Here is a 23,203-nt window from a genome sequence, read left to right on the forward strand (position 1 = left end):
GTATTACCTTTTTATGTCTATGGTTCACTATTCAATAGTGTGTACCAAAGGCTGACAGAACAGTGGAAAGAAATGTTATATTTGGAGGCTAAAAACTGGCCAGAGTACCCTTTGGCAAGTTATAATTTCATTGGGCCTCAGATTTCTCAAATGTAAACTGTCTGGGTAGATCTATAGTACCTTCACAATCTCTTTCAAGACTAAAACTATGAAAGAAAATAAAATGTGCACTGAGCATGTTATTGCTCATAAATGATTTTATGGAAAATTAAAACAACTTAAAAGTACATAGCATATCCTCCTAATGTCTTGAATTATGCTGTCAAAATTCTGCACTATGAGATAATTTATAAACATGACAGATTATTATTTTTTGCAAAAAGCAAAAAGCAACACTGATGTCTTTTATATCAGTAGCTTCAATATAAAGTCTAAAAAACACAAAAAACACCATAGTTATTCACTCCTATTAACCTATGGATACATCATCTAATGTTTTTTCTAGTAACTTTATTCTACCATTAGGGTGTGATATAGGGGCAGCATACTTTGCAAAGATATACACATAGATGATGAGATAGACACATACATTGCCATAGCTACTTCAATATTTAGGAGCTTCCGAAGTAAAATGTGGGAGAGAGTGCTATCTCCAGTCATCTTTATCTATATCTTGCCATTGGACCCAGATGGCTCTCAGGGGTCCTCAAACTACGATCCGAGGGCCAGGACTATGAAGTTTCTTTATTTAAAGGCTCACAAAACAAAGTTTTTGTTTTTACTATAGTCTGGCCCTCCAACAGTCTGAGGGACAGTGAACTGGCCCCCTATTTAAAAAGTTTGAGGATCCCTGCGAGTCTAAAGGGACAAGTAGTCAAGTGACCTTGCACAGCCCTCCTCACTTAAATCCAATTCACTTGCTTATCATGGAATCTCCTCCCAAATATCATGATCCTCTTGAATATAAATAGCAATCATTTCTGCTTTGGAAAGAAACCCTGAGGGTCTTTCCCTCCAAGATTCATTCATTCATTTAGATTTTTTGGACTAGATAAAAGGAGATTCTTTGCCTCATTACTAGCTTTAATCACTGAATATTGCCTCAGTCAAACTGAGACCTGTAGAAGATTTTAGTCTCTCATTTCATCCAGGGCCAGCTCCAGTTGTCTAGATCTATATCTTGCCATGGGACCCAGAGGGCTCAGGAGATGAAAGTGAGGCAGGTGACCTTGCACAGCCCTCCCTCACTTAAATCTCATTTGCATGGCATGGAATCACCTCCCAGATATCATGTCTCTTCAAGAACAAAGGACAAACAACAACCTCTGTGAGAGAAAAGAGAAAATATTGGACTGCCTACAAAACTAAAAATCTATAAAGCTGTTTTGCTGACTCTTTGTTAGATATCTCATTGTTATGTGAAACCTAGATTACCAAGGAACAGCCAGGAAACTGAGCTGCTTCCATTTCAATTGCCTCAAGAAAAGCTTGAAGATTATCTGGCAAGATAAATACTGGACAACGAAATCCTAAGCATTCCAAGTCTACCTAGAGAGCAACTCTGCTGGACTGGCTACATTGTTCCAATGCCAATTCTGAAAGACTATTTTACAAAGAGTTTACACAAGGCAAACATTCACATGGAAGTCAGAAGACAGTGAAAAGGTCTCTCTGAAGACTGAACACAGTCCCATCAAAGGGACTCCACTCCAAATGTTTATTTAGATTACCTGTGCCTGACTGGTACTAGATCCTCCAGAGCTTATACTGGTGGGATCAGCCACAGTCAGACACATTATATAGCTAGACTCCAACATAATCATGCCATTGTAATCCTCTTTAGTTTAAAGGACAACAGTGAGTGATATAAAACACTTGAGAGTCTCTTGACTCCCAAGTGGATTCTCTTTTCATCACACCCTGATGCTTTTCTCATCGTAGACAGATAACTATTCCATAAAGCAGTGTAATCCATCATTCAGTTGGGATTAAATAAATTGAATAAACAGTGGGACGGATTTGTTGTCATTAACTTTGCTTCAGTTTAGAAGGCATTATGACAACTTCCGATCTAGAAACACTAAGGAATTTATTATTATTTTTTTTGCCATTGGAATTTTTTTCTATTTTTCTATAAAGAGGAATTAGGGACAGCTAGATTGCACAATAGATAGAGCATTTTGCCCTGGAGTCAGAAGAATCTGAGTTCAAATATAGCCTCAGACACTTCCTACTTGTGTGGTGCTGGGAAAGTTAATAGCTTTACCAAAAAAAAACAAAAAACAAAAACAAAAAAACAAACAAAAAAAAAAACCCAACAAGAAAAAGAACAACAACAACAACAAAAAACCAACCTAAACCCTACAAAGGGGCATTTTTAATTCTAAAAAAAAAATTCAGGTCAGTATAGCATACTATATATTCACAAACTAATAAATCTGCATTAATAAAGTGTTTTCTATGCTGGGAGTTCCCTATACAGGAGAAATCACAGATCCAAATAAACAACAACAACAAAAAAAAACACAACAATAAATGGGTGTTGTCTTTAAAATCAATGATGAAAACAAGTTAGAGCTAGGGACTGGAACTATAGAATAAGGAACTTCCAGATTAAGAAAATTACTTCTGTTATTACTTCTTACAGTCATAGAAAGCAATTAGGTGACACAATGATTAGAAGGCAGGACTTGCAGCAGAGTTTGAATCCTGCATCAGACAGGACAATTGGGATTATTGGCTGGGTGACCCTGGGGAAGTCAATTAACCTGTGTATACCTCAGTTTCCTTATCTGTAAAATGAGTATAATAAGATCACCTACTTTCTAGTATTGCTGTAAGGATCAAAAGTTAATATATATGAAATATTTTGCAAATGTTAAAAGTGCTAGTTATTATTACTATTGTTTTTCTTATTACTGGAAAGTGACTAATAGATACAAAGAGAAATTCCATTTAAAATAACTGTAGATAATATAAAATATTTGGGAGTCTATCTCCCAAGACAAAGTCAAGAACTATATGAACAAAATTAAATATTTCCACAAAAATAAAATTAGATCTAAACAACTGGAAGAACTTCAAGTTCTTTTTGGGTAGGCCAAGCTAATATAATAAAAATGACAATTTTAGCTAAATTAACCTATTTATTCAGTGCCATATCAACCAAACTGCCAAGAAATTATTTTACAAAACTAGAAAAAATAAAAACAAACCTCATCTGGGAGAACAAAAGGTCAAGAATTTCAAATGAATTAATGGGGAAAAAAAAGGCAAATGAAAGTGGTCTGTACCAAACCTAAAATTATAGTATAAAACAGCTATCATCAAAACCATTTTATATTGGCTAAGGAATTGATCAGTAGAATAGGTTATGTTCATAAGATATAAGTCAATGATTATAGTAGTCTAGTGTTTGATAAATCTAAAGACTCTGGCTTCTGGAATAAGAACTCGGTGTCTGACAAAAGATCACAGGGAAAATTGGTAAAAAGTATGGCAAAAACTAAGCACTGACTGATACCTAAATCCCTACACCAAAATAAGCTTGAAATGGGTTCATGATTTAGACATAGGGACATTATAAGTAAATTGGGGAAAACAAAGGATAATCTACCTATCAGATCTGTGGAGAAGGAAGTAATTTATAGCCAAAGAAGACCTAGAAAACATGAAATGGAAAAGTGGATAATTTTGATTAAATTAAATTAAAAAAGATTTTGTACAAACAAAACCAATGCAGACAAAATTAGAAGGGAAGCAGAAAACTGGGGAACAACTTTTACATCTAAAGGAGACCTCTGATAAAGGCCTCATTATCTCTACAATATATAGAGAACTGATTCAAATTTATAAGAATCCAAGCCATTCTCCCACTGACAAATGGTCAAAGTATATGAACAATTTTCAGATGAAGAAATTAAAACCATTTCTAGTCATATGAAAAAAATGCTCTAAATGACTATTGATTAGAGAAATGCAAATCAAGACAACTCTGAGATACCACTACATACCTCTCAGATTGATTAAAATAACAGGAAAAGATAATATTAGAGAGGACATGGGAAAACTGGGACACTTATATATTGTTGGTGGAATTGGGAATTGATCCAACCATTCTGGGGAGCAATTTGGAGCTTTGCCCAAAGGGTGTAACTTTAGATCCAGCAGTGTCTCTACTGGGCCTATATATATCCCAAAGAAATCATAAAAAAAGGAAAAAGGACCCACATGTGCAAAAATATTTTTAAGTAGCCCTTTTTGCGGCGGCAAGAAACTGGAAACTGAGCAGATGTCCATTAGTTGGGGAATGGCTGAATAAATTATGATATATAATGGAATGTGGAATATATGGTATATAATAGTATGGTAATGGAATATTATTGTTCTATAAGAAATGATGAGCAAGCTGATTTCAGAAAAGGCTGGAAAGACTTTCATGAACTGATTCTGTATGAAGTGAGTAGAATCAAGAGAACATTGTACAATTGTACATAGTGACAACAAGATTATATGATAATCAACTGTGATGGACTTGGCTGTTTTCAACAATGAGGTGATTCAAGGCAATTCTAACAGACTTAGGATGGAAAGTGCCATCCAAACACAGAGAGAGAACTATGGAGATTGAATGTGGATCAAGGCATAGTATTTTCACTTTTTTGTTGTTGTTTGTTTTCATGCTTTTTTTCTTTCTCATGTTTTTTTCCATTTTCATCTGATTTTTGTGTGTGTGTGCAGCATGACAAATATAGAAATATGTTTAGAAGAACTACACATGTTCTATATGGGATTCACTAGACAGCACTGAATTCTAAAGCACTTATACTCTATGCCTGGAAGCTGGACTAGAAACTTAATGGATACCCATCATTTGGGGAATGGCTGAATTAATTATGGTATATGAACATTAAGGAATATATTATTCTATAAGAAATAACCAGCAGGATGATTTCAAAAAGGTCTAGAGAGACTTACACGAACTGAAGCCAAGTGCAATGAGTAGAACTAAGAGAACATTGTATACAGCAACAAAAAGATTATGTGATGATCAGCTCTGATGGACTTTTCGACAATGAGGTGATTCGGGCCAATTCCAAAAGACTTGTGATGGAGACAGTCATTTGCACCCAGAAAGAGGAATGTGAAAACATTGTATTTTCACCTTTTCTGTTGTTGGTTGCTTGATTTTTTTTTCTTTGTCATTTTTTTTCATCTTATTTTTCTTGTACAGCATGATAAATGTAAAAATATGTATAGAAGAGGGGCAACTAGGTGGTGCAGTTGATAGAGCACTAGCCCTGAAATCAGGACCTAAGTTCAAATCTGGTCTCAGACACTTTAACACTTCCTACCTGTCTGACCGTGGGCAAAGCACTTAACCCCAATTGCCTCAGCAAAAAAAAAAAAAAAAAAAAATGTATAGAAGAATTGCACATGTTTAACATATATTGGATAACTTGCTGTCTAGACAAGGGATCGAGGGGAAGAGAGGAAGAAAAATTTGGAACACAAGATTTTGCAAAGGTGAGCACTGAAAATTATCTTTGTATATATTTTGAAAATAAAAGGCTTAAAAAAAAGTTCTCCATAACCAACTACAGGTGATGATGGTAGTAGTGGTGGTAATGGTAATGGTAATGGTAGTAGTAGTGGGGATGAGGTCAGAGTGGGAATAGTAGTAATTGATATTTACAAGATTTTAAGATTGTTTTCAAAATTATTTACTTTGTTATGAACTTAAGAAATAAAACAAGCATTTCCTTAACAGACTAGGAAAAAAAAAATAACTATACATGAACTCGTAAATAAATTATGTAAAACATCCTATTCCCATCATGTAATTTTCCCTTTTCTTCTTACCCTTCCCTCCCTCATACCTATCATTAGACAGACAGACACACACACATATATGTATGTATGTATGTATGTAAATCTATTCTATACATACTTTTCTTTCTCTGGATGTAGACAGTGTCTTGTAGATAATTTGGATATTTATATTATTCAAAATGACTTTGCCCCTCAAAGTTGTTCTTTAAAAACTATATTACTTTTACTTGATACAGCATTCTTTTGGTTCTATTCATTTCCCTCTTCATTATTTCATGCAAGTATACCCATGTTTTTCTAAAAATATTCAGCTTGCTATAGCACAATAGTTAATTCCATCTTGATCACACAGCACAATTGAAGTTTTAAGGTTTGCAAAATTTTTTTTAAAAAGTTCTATTATTTCATTTGTACCTCATAATAACACTACAATCAGTTCTAGAAAGATTTTTTGTTTTAGGCTTTAGACATTGATAATTCTAAAGGTAACTAAAGTAATTCTTATTAAAGCAACTCCCTACACTATTGCATACTGGCAACACATCAGTAACTTGGAGAGTTTCACCATAGCCATTATGGGCCAGAGGTCTTCCTGATTGCCAAGTCTGGCTTTCTAGCTCCTACACCACACTGTTTTCCCCTGCAGTTCTCATTAACTCTACTACACAGATGAAGATAATTTACCCCTAAGAAGTGACTTGACATTGGATCATACAGGAGTAAATAGCAAAATTAATTTGAATCCAAGTCCTCTGACTCCAAATCCAATATTCTTAGAATCCTCAATTCCTTTGAAGGGTTACAGAAGGCAGAACTTGCTGTAGGGGATAGCCTTAACAGTGAAATCACTTCCATTTCAATACCCAAGTTTAACTGATGAATTTTAAAATTAACAATTAGAATTTAGAATAATACAGATTTATGTAGTTGTCAAAGAGATCAATGATTCAACTCGCAAAATTATGTAACATGGGATAATACTTTTTGTTCATTATTATTATTCTTTCTTGATGATATGATGATAGTGAGGCTAGGATAGCACCTACAGAGAATGCTAGTTTCTTCATATCTAAAATAAGGAAGGCAGACTAAATTCGACCTCTAGGGTTTCTTGTAGCTTTGAAGTCTATTTTCTTATAATTAGGGATATTAACACTACAACTCAACACAATATCTGCATTTCATGTGGCTGTATTTGTGTCACATTTGATCCACCCATCTCAAGTCCTCGACCTCTTAAGAAGTCTTCCTTGTCTCAGCATTAATCTTCTGCCCTCTTCTTTAATTGACTATAGAAGCTAGAAGACATCAAATGATTTAGCACTTAATTTAGAAGTGCTATATTTTTTCTTATTTCATGCACTAATTTTGTCTCCTCAATTCAAATGTACAATAAGAATCAAGTCTTTCACTTCCATGAGGAAACAAGGTGATACAGAAAGTCTGAGCTCAAATCTTGTGGAAGACACTTTTTAGCTGAACCTTGTAAAAATCACTTAATCCCTCTCTCAGTTCTCTCATCTGCAAAATGGGGGTAATAATAGCACCTTTCACAGAGGATAGCTGGGAGCATCAAATGAAATTATATTTGCAAATTGTTAATTTCTATAAATGATACTTGTTATTACTATTATTGTGGTACTTTCTCCTTCATGCAGTTTACCAAAGTCTCAGGCACAAAGGAGGACCCAGTGAATATTAATTGACTGGCTGATTAAAAGCAAGGATTTTGCTTAAGGGGTTAAATGAAAGGCACAAGTAAAAATGCCATTTCCATCCAAATTTTTCTTCTTAAAACAAAATCAATTATGAAAAATTAATTAATCCTTTGAGAAAAAAAAATCACAGTGAAAAGTTTAATTTTTTCCCCTTAGACATAAAAGGGTTTTCATATGGTGCCAAGAGACGTGTGATAGATCTGTTTAAAGTTAAGGGTGCTGTAAGGACATTCCAAATAGGGCTGTGATTAACACTGGTGAAAGACACTTACTAATTTATCATACATTTAAAAAGAGCACGCTGTAAGGAAGTGTATTTAAAGCCCAGAAATGTGGAAAAGTTACATTACTAAAATGTGATTAGAGAAAACCCATTTCCCAATATTCCTGACATTCACAAAGGCTGCATTAATATCAGTTCCAAAGCCATTATAAACTCCCTCCTCACCTTGCTGTCTACTCCCACTCTTAACAGAAATGTGTTTAATTGGAAGCTAGGGACTGCTCAGTTTTACATGACTTGGAGGAAGGCCCCCAATTCTCTCCCCACACTGAAATTTATAGTTTTCAGAGGGAAGGGAAGGTAAATCTCTTCATCTTTAGGCACCCAGAAATATCAGGAAGCATCAAGTAAGTTTCTCTTCAGAAGGGAAGAGATAGAAGTGTACAATTATGAAATCAACAGCTCCTGCCCTCCCTTCTTGTCCCTTTAAAAGGGCTGATATGATGTGAAACAAAGGGGATTTAAAAAGGCACTTAATCACAAATTAAATGCATCCAAAAGTCAAGTGAATAGAGGATATATTACAAAATCCCTTTCACCCCCAAAACTGTCCTCCAAATTGCCAATCATGGGGGCTATTTATGAAAGAAGTCCAGAAATGGATTGAACTAAGTTGCAGGAGAGTTATAAACAGAAAAAGCATGGCAATCTCTTTTCTCAAGAAACTCATACTATAATTGGAGGTCATAACACATAAAAGAAGTTCAACTGTAAGGTCAATGGAAAAGTCCAGAAGTCCTAAAGGTACAGCCATGAAGCAGATGGCAAGGTCCAGATTTTTATTAGTTACATAAATAGATCAGATGATAGTACCAAGAGAACAGAGGGCACAGAGGAAGGACAAGTGGTATAGCCTATGTGTTTGCTTTTAGACAAAAGGGAAAGACAGAGAGTGAGACAGACAGAGAGAGAGTGGAGATAGAGACAAAGACTGACTGTAAGTAGCCCACAGCTCTCACCTGGCTCCCCATTATAAACCAATCCTCAGAGAATCAAGACACTGAGGAGAGGATAGTATAGTACTTTGTGTTTATTCATCCCTGAACAACCCAGAACAGACTGGACATTATTACATAAGAATTTAGGAGTTTGGGTGAAAAAGAATCCACATAAAACCACAATAACCCACAATAAACCACACCTTTCACTTTTCCTTCCCTATTTTACATAACAGTATAAGTAGTAACATAAGAAGAAAACTTCTGTCATCCAGAAGTAAGTCCTATATATGTGAAACTCCTTGGGGGCAGGGACTGGCTTTTGTGTTTAGGGGTGGTGAGATTTGAAAAGAATCTTTTGTTCTTTGCCCCTGGTTCTTCCCTCTTCTAGAAGGTAAGGTCTTTGGGGGCAGGGACTGGCTATATAATGATGGGTAGAGATTTCAGGTCCAGTAACTTCCATAATATCCAATTAATGGGGAATCAGGGGAGGGATTTGTGCTTCAGGACAGATGATAAAAATGTTAAATTTGGAGTTTCAAAGGTGGGTCTGCTAATCTAGATAGTCATTCTTGCCAGAATGTAAAATAAATCACACACACACACACACACACACACACACACACACACACACACGCTTGAATGCTGACCCTGGAGTCAATAGGACCAAAATTCAAATCAGTCTCAGACATTTGACAGGGACTAGCTGTGTGATGATGGGCAATTCACTTAATCCTAGCTGTCAAGCAAAATAATAATAACTACAATAACAACAACAACAACCTCCCCCCACCCCTGCTATGTACACAGAAACATGAGATACGAAAGTAGGAAGGAGAAATGAAAGGCAAGAGGCTAGTTTGCTTTCAAGTTTTCTCTTCTACACAAGGAAACAAACCGCCAAAAAAAAAAAAAAAATCTTAAACCAAAAGAATTAATGCAGATAGTTGCTTCCCACATTGGACTGTGTTCCTTGAACATCACTGATACACATAAAGAGAAAGAGGCTTCAATATTTATGTTTTGACCTTTAGTCACAGTAATGAAATACCATATCCCTTCCTCCACTTTGCTTAGATCCTTTCTGAAACTTCAAGACCACCACTAAAAAGAAGCACTAACAGAAAACAACATAGTTTAAATTAGGCTTAAGCTATCAATTTTTTAAGAAAAAGAAAGGATATGGGAAGAGGCAAGGCAGAGAGAGAGAAAGCAATTTCCCCTCCTTAATCTTCATAAAGAAGATTATGGTGACATACCAACAGAGTACTTACGCTGGTGAAAGACAAGGGAATATCTTTCGCAGACAGGTGCCAATGTGTGCCAGCACATCATTCACATCTTCTGACGATGCCATTTTCATGGAAAGGCTGCATTTTTCAGTTTCAACAATCAGCTGCATAAAACAAAAATGTGGAAAGTATTTGAAATCCTATTTTTAAAGTGAATGAAATGTTTTCTTCTTTTTTTTTTTTTATTTGAACAAATAAAAATATCATCCACAATGACCACTCAGATTCATAAGCTTAGATCAATTCAAAACTAGCTTATGGGATGCTGAAACCACAGGACTCAATTGATATTGAAAGCTTAAAAACGCTAAGGTCTTCCCCTGTAGCCAACGTTCTCATAATTCATACTGCCCTTTACTTGGCCACCGGACTCCAATGACTGGAGAACAGAGTAAACTGATGACTTTACACAACTCTGTCTCACTTAATTCACTCGCAAGTAAATACATTACTCCTCTGTTGTCAATGAACCTCTTCAAGAACAAAGGACTAACAACAAAGGAAAAAAAAAATACCTTCAAACCCCTAACCATGCAATGCAGCTCAGTGAGATATACAGTAACATAGGAGATGGAACTGAATTCCACGTTTTAACTGTGCTAGAATTTATTTGTACATGAGAAGTTGTGACTTAACTTCTGGTTCTAATACTGGTTTGAATTAGATGGTGAATTCTTAACCTGGAGCCCATGGACAACTTAAGTCCACAGACCAACTAAGGGAAATGTAATACAAAATATGTTTGTTAAGTGCCTACCTAAGTGCCAAGAATTATGATAAGTGATGAGGTATTATGCAAAGAAATGCATTGAGGCACTGTGTTAAGGGATACATGAAATTTGGATTTATTTCACTAAACTCTAACTGAAATTTAGGTGCTTCTTCAATTAATTAAAAACATTTTTCTAAGAAGTTTTTTTGTTTTTTTTTTTAAACAGGCTACCAAAGGGATCTAGAATATTAAAAAAGTTAAGAACTCAAAATAGCTAATTTCCAAATTCACTCAGAACTGTGATTGGGACACTTTGCATCTACTGACAGATCTGGAATTCACTTCCCACAAAATGTGATTCTTTGAAAACCATACCTATGATTTCCATTGCCATTGCAGTTTATATAACTTCCCAGGAGCACTGAAAACTTTAAAGACTTATCCAGGGTTACAAAGTATGTACCAGACATATTTTTATTGGCTCATATTAATAATATAATATATAACACTTGTAAAATTGTACCCTTCATATCTCAGGGCCTGTTACCTGAGAAACTAATGGCACTAATCTCAAAATGCATTACAAGAATGAGCTGCTCCAACAAGAGAATGAAACACTGACAAATAAATTATGGATTAAAAAAGGGCTGAGAGGAGATCCTTATTCCTGAAAACTAAAAAATCAATAGAACCCAGAAGTATTGACAGAAGTACTTCTAGATTCCTAAATAAAAGTCTCCTAAAATTATCATACTGTGCTTTTTGGACAATTGTGGCTTGATGTGTATATTTGCTCATCTTGAAATAGTTACATTTGAAGGAAGTCACTACATACCTATTATACTTTCCATGTACAACACTTCAGTGTTCTAAGGAATATGTCTACACTTAGTAACACCTACCACATTTATCTGGGCTATAATTTTAGTTAGAGTAATTAGTAATTAGCTTATTTTAAGTCCGCTTTATTTTAACATTTAATCATCATTAATTATGAGGGATTACACAGAGTGATGGAAAGAAGGAAGAATATAGGAAAAGGAAATGAGGTATTAAACTACAAAACTTTTTTTGAAGAATGGATTCATACAGCACTGGGAAACACTACACTTCCCTTGTTAAAAGCACAGATCATATGAACCTATAAGTTATAATTAATAAAATTGTATTAAATCATTATTATAAGAAATAAATCCTACTTCTGAAATTCTGGTCTTTTTTCCCCAAACTATTTCTTATTTCAACTGAAGAGCACTAAGCCTTGATAAGATGATCAAGTCCATTTGGATCTTTGAACACTTACTAAACTTCTACTTTGTTTAATGCTTACTGTTATGTTTCTATTAAAGGTTTCACTCATCTCTAAAGACACATCATGTTTACATGTGTTTAATCTAAATTTGACTACTTGCAGTCTAGGGGAGGAGATCGGAGGGAAGGGAAGAAGAAATATTTGCAAACACAAGGTTTTGCAAGGGTGAATGCTGAAAATTATCTTTGTGTGTATTTTGAAAATAAAAAGTTATTTTTTAAAAATTGGATATCATGGCAAAGAGGTAACCTTGGGCTCTTAACAATTATATCCAAGGAATATGTGAACTGACAAATCCTATGAAGCTAGAAAGCATCACATCAATAAACAGCCTGAAAATATATTATCTGAAGAACATCCTGAATAGGAATCTCCTAATCACATCCTAACTTTGAATAGGCAGATATTTAGGCATCCCCTAATCACATCATAGAGCTTCCTGCCACCAGAAACATCTGAGCAGTTCATCCTTGGGCGGGATACCAACCCTTTGTCATGGACCCTCACCCTGTACTGTGTTTGTACAACCCTGCCTTCTTTTCTACTGCTATATATATCTGTACTATTGCACCCATTAAAATGAGGCTTGATCAGAATGATTTGACTTGCCTCCATTTTGCGCGTCCCCTCTCTCTTGCCCTTATCTCTTTTCTTCCAGGGTCCACACACTCTGCCTCGAGGGCTGAGGCACATCCTACTTAAGTTTGAGAGGCTTATCACCAGGTGGGTCACATGGTAATGAATTTTTGGACAGGTTTGAAAATGCATCTATGGAAAGACTACCTATACCATCAAAGCATATGAAGGATGCTATGTAAAGTCCCCAAGATAAAAAGAAAAAAAAATCCTTGCTCTCAAGTACCATACAATTGTATTTCAGTAATTCTGTCAAATTCACAAATGAGTATGACACAAGGTAGAATATAAAGACAGAGAAGACATCCAGATCAAATGGTGTACAGTCAATGAATTAAGATATATCATGTTTAATATAGGACTGCTTGCCATCTAGGGGAGGGGGTGGAGGGTGGGAGGGAAAAATCGGAACAGAAGTGAGTGCAAGGGATAATGTTGTAAAAAAAATTACCCTGGCATGGGTTCTGTCAATAAAAAGTTACTATAATAATTAAAAAAAAAGAGAATGAAAACATAAATAAAAATTAAAGAAAAAAAGATATATCATGTTTAGCTGGGGTGAGTAAAGAAAAGCTCATTTGATCATTTCAACAAAAATTAATTAAGTACCACTTACATGTCAGGTATTGTGCTAGGTGCTAGCACTAGGGATAGGGACAGAGACCAGACTTGTGATATCAGTGATACAAGAAATGAAAATAATAATAATAATAAGTATGCAAGTAAATACAGTGAAGACGGGAGGAAAAGTTACTGGTGGATGGGAGGAAGTTAAGGAGTAGATTTGGAATTCTTAAGAAAGCTAGGGATTCTAAGATTCTTTAGCACTATAAGGATGGGAAAAATGCCAAGTCAGTCAGAGTAGCTAAAACAGAGAATGCATGGAGAGAAATAATGTGTAATAAGCCTGGAGAGGCAGGCTGGAGCCACATGGTAAAAAACTTTAAAAGTCAAAGAGAGGAGTAAATTTTTTATCCTAAAGGCAACAAAGAACCACTAGACCTTTTTGAACAGGTAAGTGACATGCTGGGTATTAATAGAAGAGAAAGATTTCAACAGGCAGAGAAGTGGAAGGAAGGCCTTTCTAGTAATGGAAGTCAGCTTCTAGATACCCACAGAGAAGAGAGAATTGAACAAGATCGGGGGACAAGTAGAGTTCAGTTTATTTGGAATGTAGATTAACTAAAGTATAAAGAAATACAGCTGAAGACAGAGGTTTGCAGCAGATAATAGTCTTAAATGACAGGATAAGGAGTCTGTACTATAAATAAATAGTGGCAATAGCCTCCAAAGGTTCCAAAGAAAGAGAATAATATGATCGGATACATGCATCAGGAAGTCAATTTTAATAGCATGATGGAGGATGGATTGAAAGCAGGCATTAATGTTGGCGGACAATAGTTAAAAAGCTACCACTATGGTTCAAAGAAAGATAATGAAGACAATGTGAGTGGAAAGGAGGAGTTGTATGAGATGTTTTAAAAACATAATTAGAATATTATTGCATATCAGAGATAAGAGAGAAGAAGATGGAAGTATCAAATTTGACTCCATTGTTTAGAGCTTGGGTTACTAGGAGGACAATAATATAATTAACAAAAACAATAAAGCTAGGAAGAGGGATATTTTATTTTTTGTTTTATGTTTTTAAACAAAGACACATGAGATGGCTCTTTTGAAATCTAACACATTCATTACAAATTAAATCAAAGATATACTGTAAGGCATCTCATTTAGAATTTTTTAAGATTCATTTTTCTTTACTTATTGGTAAAATCAGTTGGCAATTTTAAAAGAAAGATTTTTCTATGAAAACATACATTTGTAGATTTATGGGAGGTTTTCCCCTCCTAATAGATACTGTCATGGTTCATTAACCAATGTCTCTTGATAACACTTTAGGTTGTGAACCCTTGCATTTAAGTAGATAGCAAAAATATTATAACAATATAAAAGTATTTCACAATCCAAATTATATTGTGGGTTTACAATCTAATCAAGGACTAAAATTATATCAGTATATAATACTTTAGAACAGGTAGATATGTATACATATATCATATACATATACATAAGTATGTGTAGGTATTTATCACTGTGAGTACTCCCTTCAAAAGCACAAATTCCAAGTCACCCACATATCCCATCAGAGTCTCAATCATGTCCTAAGATAAACTCTCCAAAGAAGATCTACACAATATGCTAGTAGTATTCCCTTCAAGTCTTTGAAAATTCCTCAGTTACTAGTAGTACAGGGCCCAGCAACTCTTACTCTCACCATCTGTCCAGCCCACGATGTTTACTAGTTTCCCATCCTTCCTCCCCTAACACTATTTGTTCCTTGAACATGACATTTCACCTCCTGCTTTTGCTCAATCACCTTCTCAACCCATTTCCTGAAATGTTCTTCCTCTAACACTTGGAATCCTTAGCCTTACATAAGAAAAGAATTCTTTTGACACTTCTCTTGATTTATTTTCAAATTCTGAATGTTTTCCCTTCTATTGTCGATAAAGTCTTGCTTCATCTAAGCTTTTGTTCCACAAAGAACCATCTCACATGGCACTCTAGTCTTTTCTGATCCAGCTGAAACAATGGGTGCATTTTAAAAATGTTATATACTTCCAGACAAAATCTTGTAATTTTTTTCTTTTCATAAGGATAATCAAAGTTTGTTTTACTTTTATGATCTCACCTACAGCAAATCTGCAATAATTGACTGCTATTTTAGTAGTCAAAATTAGGTATTATCTCTTCAAATTGTTTTCTGCATTTTTAAATCATCCTTAGATTCTGTTAGATTTATGGTGATCAAAATAATATAATAAAAAAATCTTTAGAGGCTTACAGTGAATATAACAATATGATCCTGTAAACTCTCTTTCCTCCCACCTTCTGGTGGAAGACAGGTAGAAAGATAAGATGCTTGTAGACAAAATAACTCATTTCTTCACTCCTATATTTGAACACCAATCTTCTAATCCTAATAATGCTGACAACTTCAAATTAGGGTACTATTCACCTTTATCAGTAAAATGACATGTTTTTCAAGTTTGGAGATTTAAAAAAATGAATAGAAATCAGCAGTTGGAAAACACTATTCTAAAGGAATTCTTCATTGAATTCAGCACTATTCTTTGAAACCAATTTGGCAAAGAAAGGGCTAATCAAAAGTACAAGAGACAGTGAAGCATGGACAGAATGCTCCTTTTAGGAGGTCACTTAGCCTGCATATAGCAGGTACTAAATAAATGATTACTGACTGAGGAAAATGCAATCTAATTGGAGAGTCAAGACATAAACTCAACTAAAGAACATACTAAGAAAATATACAAGGAAGGGTGCCAAATTACATGTCATAGACTATGGAATACATCCAAAAGAGGTCAATAAAGACTTGAAAGATGTGATATGCACGAGTTGGAAAATTTAACAATATATAGCCTGAAGATAAGATGGAGTTAGAAAGGAGTCACTGCTGTCCTCAAATTTTTACAAGAGAGATGCTTGGTCAAAATAAAACTGTTTACAAAATAAAACTCAAAATAAAATGATATATCATTTTTGAAAATAGAATAGCTCAACTAATAAGGCAGGGATATTTCACCATCACCAGAGATGTTTAAACAAAAATTTGACAAACTGTTTGCAAGGAATTTTGTGATGGATATTAAAGAAAGCTAATGATTATACAATTAGCAAGTTACTGATCCAGGATTAGAACCCCAGTATTATTTCCATTTTGTCTTGTGGTATGAACCACAAGGAAAGAATGAAACAATGTTATCACAAGAAATATTTCCATTAATACAACATCTTCAAAAGGGGATTAGAACAAATCTGCCACAAGCTCATTTCCAAAGTAGGATTTATAACTTTAGTTACTTTGTTAAGTATTAACTAAATGACTGAATGAAAAAAATAATTCTTGAGTCTTTACTATATGTCAGGCACTATACTAAGTAAACACTGGTGTTAGAAATAAAAAAAAAGTGACATCATCCCTACCACTTATTAGCTTATGCAAGATATTAATATGTAGGATTAATATGCATTAATAAAGTCTACTGATTTGATTCCAAGAGCCACACAAAATAACTTCTCTCACTACTTTGCAGTAAGCATCTTATAGGCAAGGCCCCAGTGTCAAATCATGTTCTGAAAAATATTTTACTATTAACCATCAAATTAAAATCCTCCCCAACCATTACCAGTAGATCACTGAAGAGCCATCAGGAAGTACCTAATTATATCATCATTCATATGCTACTGTTCTCTCCAGCATGTAGTTGATCATTTGAACAAAAAGATGGATAGTGTTTTGTCCTAATCTTTAGAATGATAAACATATTGTAAACATTCTTCTGGATGATTAACAATGATTAATAATCAAGAACTTGCAGGTAAGTTGGATAAACATAAAATGTTACAAGAAGAAACAATTATTTCTACAAAAAATTATTAACCCTTCACATCCTCTTTTAAAAGATAAATATGAAATTTTTTTTACTACTAACTTAAAAAAAATTTAGTTTATTCCCATCATAGATGCAATATCCACTGAAAATATAGAGATTGTGTAGAACGTGTTGTAATGCTAATAAACAGCACTATTCCAATGATATTACCACTAATACTTAGAGTTAATTAGTTCTTTTCAAACTCAATTATACAGAAGAGGTTATTTTTATCATAACAACTCTGGATTTCTCCACACATATGTACTCACCCACAAAATTCTGCAGCTCAGCCTACAGATGAACATTCAACAAATTATGTTTCAACATTTTCAACATATAACCATACTACAGTTTCTGGAAGGAAACGTTTGTGTTTCCAAACTTGTTTTTCTCAATTGTCCTAATGGGATGTAGGGATATGTGAAATAAAAATAGCAAGAGTCAGAATATTTCAGGAATGCAGAAAAGGTTATGTCCTTGCCTTGATAAACAGGCATGTACACTCACCTGACCTGGCTTGTTACAGGTAACTCCATGGATTTCTAGGTAGCTGAAGGTTAACTCTAGCTGTAATTAGAGGGGAAAAAAAAAAGTTTATTGTATTAAACAGTCTTATATTTTTAAGATTTTTTTTTAAATCATTTAAGTCAGTGGCAAATGAAGAACTGACAAAAATCAAGCCTTTAATAGAAACTGTAGTTTTATGAATTCCCCGTTTCCAAGGCTAAGCATACTGGCCTTGATTTATATTTTGCTCTAAGAATAGATTATTCTTCACCGTTTTAGTAGTAGGATACATAGCACTGGGGATCAAAAAAGCTGTTCACTTAATGTAATATTAGGTTTCTCCAAATTCAACAAGATAGCAGTTCAATAAAAAGCTTTCACCCTCACATTCCAGTATGATACTTACATGTAAGCAATTAAACTCTTGCAATAATTATTTTTTGGGGTTAAAAAAAAGCCTCCTTCAAAAGCATATGATTAGTATCAGTTTGCTATTTTTTTCATCCTTCATGGTATGTTTTTTCTAACCTAGTCTTCAATTTTTGTTTTACTTCTTGTGAGACAAAAATAAATATGTACAAAGTATATATATGTGTCTGTGTGTGTGTGTGTGTGTGTGTATATATATATATATAAAGGAAAAATAGGAAATAAATAACAGAAAGGAAATACTAGACAATGCGATTCTAATTAAGACTAGAAGGAAGTCAGAAAAGCCTGAAACCAAAGAAGAGGAGAAAGAGTATTCCAGACATAGAGGACAGAAAAATATCCACAGAGAAGAGATGGAATGTCTTATTCTTGGATCAAAGGAAAGTCAGGATCACTGGACCAAAGCAAATGTGGAGGTGTAGCAAAACTAGAAAGGCAGGAGGAGGCAGGATTATAAAAGGTTTTAAATGCTAACTATTTAGATTTGATACTGGAGATGATAGGGACCATGGAAGATTCTTAATTAATAGAGTAACAATATAGTGGGAAATGTGATTTAGGAAGATCACATTAGTAACTCAATGGAGGACGGAATAGAGTGGGGAAAGATGAAGTATATTTCATTTTATCTTCAAACCTATTACCTTATTCTTTCTTAAGAAACTAAAACTAATTGCCACCATTCACTCTAATTTTCCATTCAACATTCTTTGTCTGCCATAATTTATTTCTTCTCTAATTTATAATCTATAGTTGTACATTTAGGTTTGGATATAATCATGACAGACTCTTCAGATGTAGAAAGATATGGGAAAATGTACATGCTTAGAGTGATTCTCAGTTTGAAGTTTCTTGATTTAAATAACACTTTTCCTGCTAAACACTGCTCAGTGAACTGGGAGAAATTAAAAGGCCATGATTGAAGAAGGGATAAGAAAGGGCTTTCATGATGTTGTTATATATTACCTACAGCAAAAAAATAAAATTAAAATTTGCCTGTCACTTAAGGTCATCACCTCCAATTCTAACCTAGCACAGATAAAGGTAGCTAGGCACTTATAATGTTAGAGTTTTGAGGGGTGAGAACATTGCCCATAATCAAAACAGCATCTGGTCAATACTAGTATTAGAATGTAAATCAAGAAGATGAAAACGGAAGGAATACTGATGAGGGGAGAGTAGGAGTGGGCTGGCAATATTTTAATAATCCTGGAAAAAAATGTAGATATCACTCACTTTTAAGTCTAATCTGTACAATTAACAACAAAACAATAAATCATACCCTGATTGCTAGTTTCTGAGGTGTAAATTTAAGTTAACTCTCAAAAGCCTATTTGAACTGGTTCTTGTATATTCCTAAAATAAGAAAATTGCTAGAAAAAGGGAATAGGACTGATTTGAAAAAGAGAAACGGATTCAAGGAAAAATATGTAGAGATGAATATAATTAAAGTTTGAAAACTGTCAATATTTCATGGACACTGGAGGATAAGAGAGGAATGGTTTCAAGGAGACTCCCGACTTCTGCATTAGGTTCCAAATTACCTCAGATGTACATTATTTATTACAACATTCTCTAAATTATTTTAAAATCTTTACTTATATATCCTAATCAACTGACTCTATTGGTTCTCCCCACTGCCACAAATTAAAAAGCAAAAGAAGCATTCATTCAACCAATATTGGTCAAGTTCTTATGATACTAGGGCCTACGGAGACACAAAAAAGTATAAATGAAACATAAAGTCTCTCCTTTCAGCTCACTGAAATCTAGTGTCCAACATTAAAATTAGCACATTCCACAGCTAAAGATGAGAACAAGGGAAATTTCTGTTTGGCTTTCTAGAGGTTTGTCTTCTAAAAAGTTTATCACTGATACTCAGTAATAAGAATTTCTGGAGTTAACAGAATCAAAAAAAAAAAAAATTTCAAATGATTAGCCTTGATAATTCTTGGAATCTATTTAGCACTGGCTATAAATATGTCACAGTGTCAACAGCATGAACAATGGGTGTTAATGATAACCTAGTAAAGGCCAAAAGAAGGTAAACTTCAAAGCTGCATAAAAAGGGGGGGAGATTGAAAGGGGAGAGAATTATTCCCATGAGCTTCCTAAACCAAGTATCTAAGCTCAATAAACATCCAACTGTAAGAAGAAAAAAAAACTATGCAAAAGAAGTCTCATTCATGCATTCATTTATTTTTGCTTTGAAATGAAATAATATTTTGAAAAAAGTAGTCTATTCACAATATGAAGTAAATGTTAAATAAATGAAAGAGACAGAAATATGTCTTTTTGGAGTTTGGTTCTTTTACTATGAATTTTTCATTAGATTCTTAAATTACTGCCCTAAACTTCTTTTCTATGACCAAATTAAATATTTCTGGCAGGGACTATAGGACTCTCTCTTTACTAGGTAAGGATTTTTTACTCTTCTTCCTTTGGTAAAATAGTAAGAGAATTAGGTAACAAGAAGAAAGAACTACTATATTCAGTATAGGTACTCTTTCACCTTCCCATTAGTATGCTCACTAACAAAATGATTTCAGGTAGGGTTAGTCCTACTAGATTAGTTCACCCCATTTTCCCTCTTTCCTAATTGGTGAAGAGCCAGCTGGCATCAGCTAAGAGCCCCAGCAATACTAGCTTCACTGGTAGCTCAACTCCCCATATTGCTCTGGTTTCTTAACTATAATTATTGTTTGTTCTTCATTCTCAAAGAAAATCCTGACATTAGGGAGGTAACAGTATCACAAGCAAGTGAATTGGATTTAAATGAGGGTGGGCTATGCATTCATCAACCTCTTTTCTCCTCTTAATTGCAGTGCCCTACATCCACACTCCCTCAACTCCCTTTCCATCTTCTTTCAGGATTTATCTTCCTCCAATTAGATTATAATCTATCTGTGAATAGGGACGATTGTTTTCTTACATTTCTATTTCTAATACTCAGAACAATGCCAATACTTAATAAAAACCTATAATAAATTCTGTATCTATTTTTTTTTTTGTTACCCCTCACCTACTCATTGCATTTCTATCATCCAAAACATCTTCATACTGCTACTGTTTAAGAGCACCCTATAGTGGATCTTCTTCCTTTTTGATCCAAAATTAATCCTAGACAAAACCTTCTTATTTTCCATTCCTTTAAATTATTAAAAGAAAAAAAAAGTGGCTGCTAACTTGGGCAACTAGGGCTTTCTCTTCCCACTCCAACCCTCCTGCCTCCCAACCCATTCCATGAAATGTCATCTACTGCAGTGAGGAAACCACTGTGTTTTGAATTTAAAAATAATTAATTATAAGGAGAAGCAAGTCAGTGTTTCTTTAATCCCACCACTTTGGTAAATCCCTTGATAGAGCTAACAGAACAGTCTTCAAAAATGTATCTCCATTCTAATCACCCTCTCAACTGAAATGTTCTAGAGATCAACAAGTAAATGACTAACATCTGTCTTGAAGTGTTAACCAACCTTCTAAGATCTTTTTGTCCTTTTAAAGACTTCAGGTTAGCCTAAAAAAACATTATTAGAGGTGTATGAACAATTGAGGATAGAGACCCTCAAATCTCCAAGATAAGCCATTCTGTTAAAAGATAATTTAGATTCTGAAAATGAAAGTAGGAGAGAGTTCATCAAGAGAAAGAGTTAAAATATTACTCCCCCCACCTTTTTTAATTTTTAGGAATTATTTTCTTTCAATTATAAAGTATTGTTTTTCTCCCTGCCAACTAATCCCCAGTAACAATAAATATGCACAAAATAAAAAATATGCATAATCAACCAAACTGCAATACTGGAAAAAATAAAGATGAATTCCATCCCGTGTATTTAGTCCATCACCCATCTTTGAAAAAAAGAGGAACATGCTTGATCACCCTTGATCACTATTCTTCAGTCTTTCAAATTTATTTTTCTTTACATTACTGTTATTGTGTAGATTGTTCTTCTGGTTCTGCTCAGTTGATTTCTTTATTGTTTTATACAAGTCCTCCAGGTTTCTCTGAAACCATCTCTTTCATCATGTCTGACAAGTACAACACCATCCTATTACATTCATATATCATAATTTGTTCGGCCATTCCAAAAATCAATGAGTATCCTTTAGTTTCCGGTTTTTTGGAACTACAAAAAGAGTTGCTAGATATATATAGATATACATATATATATTTGCATATTTGGGACCTTTTTCATTTTCTCTATTCTCTTTGGAATATAACTCCCTTCCCCCACCAAATTATATTAGTGCCACAATGTACACATAATTTAAATTTAGGGGCATAATTCCAAAATGCTTTCCACAAACAGTGCAACAATAGGCCTATTTTTCTATAGTACTTCCAATATTTGTCATCTTCCTTTTCTAACAACTGCAAATCTGACAGCTATAATGTAGAATCCTAAAACTGTATCAAAAGACAAAATGTCCATGAGAAAGGTTTGTCAGAATTAGGCAACATTAGGGATGGTATATGTTCCATAAGTATAAAACATTACCATCATCAAAATATCATCATCACTACCATTATCATCACTAACAACATGGTTTAAAACTATATTTGCAAGGTATGCTGATATTACATCTTCTCTCCTATCTTTTTTTTTTCCCACTCAGACTTGCTACTTTGCTCCATCTCTGAGCTGTCCCATCTGCATTTAGTATCTGGAATTCTGGACAGGATCCTTTTCTTTTTTAAAAGAAAAAATAGGACCTTCTTTTTGTCCCTATTCTATACAGTTCTGTTTTTTAAAATGCAAACCATGGCATTTGTTATTTATACATATTTTCCAGTCCCAATATTAAAATATCCAAGCAGATTACAATCAAATTTAGAAACACAAATGAGTAATTAATGCAAGTCTATCTAGACAAGTGATTCCTACAGGGAAGGAAAATGAAGAAACAGTCAATAATGATTCCCCACTCCCACTTTAACACTCAGACCAAATGGTTTCAAGGATACTTAACCTAATTCGAAGTAGATTCTCTGTAACAATTGAATTTTAAAGATTTCTTTGCCAGATTAGGAAGAGGCCTACAGCCCAAAAGAATGGCTGAAGAGGGTGAAAGTAATAACA

The 23,203-nt window shown here is 34.2% G+C and overlaps 1 protein-coding gene across 6 annotated transcripts in view; it reads right to left on the reverse strand.

The window, feature by feature from the left end:
* Nucleotides 1-23,203, reverse strand: part of CARMIL1 (capping protein regulator and myosin 1 linker 1) — a 344,450-nt gene that overhangs the window by 170,734 nt on the left and 150,513 nt on the right. For all 6 annotated transcript variants that reach the window (XM_031946771.1, XM_031946768.1, XM_031946772.1 and 3 more), the window contains exons 4-5: nucleotides 17,691-17,750; nucleotides 10,046-10,167 (exon numbers count right to left, since the gene is read on the reverse strand). In XM_031946771.1, coding sequence (XP_031802631.1) covers nucleotides 10,046-10,167; nucleotides 17,691-17,750 — 182 coding nt within the window. The remainder of the gene's footprint in view (nucleotides 1-10,045; nucleotides 10,168-17,690; nucleotides 17,751-23,203) is intronic.

Source organism: Sarcophilus harrisii, chromosome 1, assembly GCF_902635505.1.
Source record: "Sarcophilus harrisii chromosome 1, mSarHar1.11, whole genome shotgun sequence".
In the NCBI taxonomy this organism is placed as follows: Eukaryota; Metazoa; Chordata; class Mammalia; order Dasyuromorphia; family Dasyuridae; genus Sarcophilus; species Sarcophilus harrisii.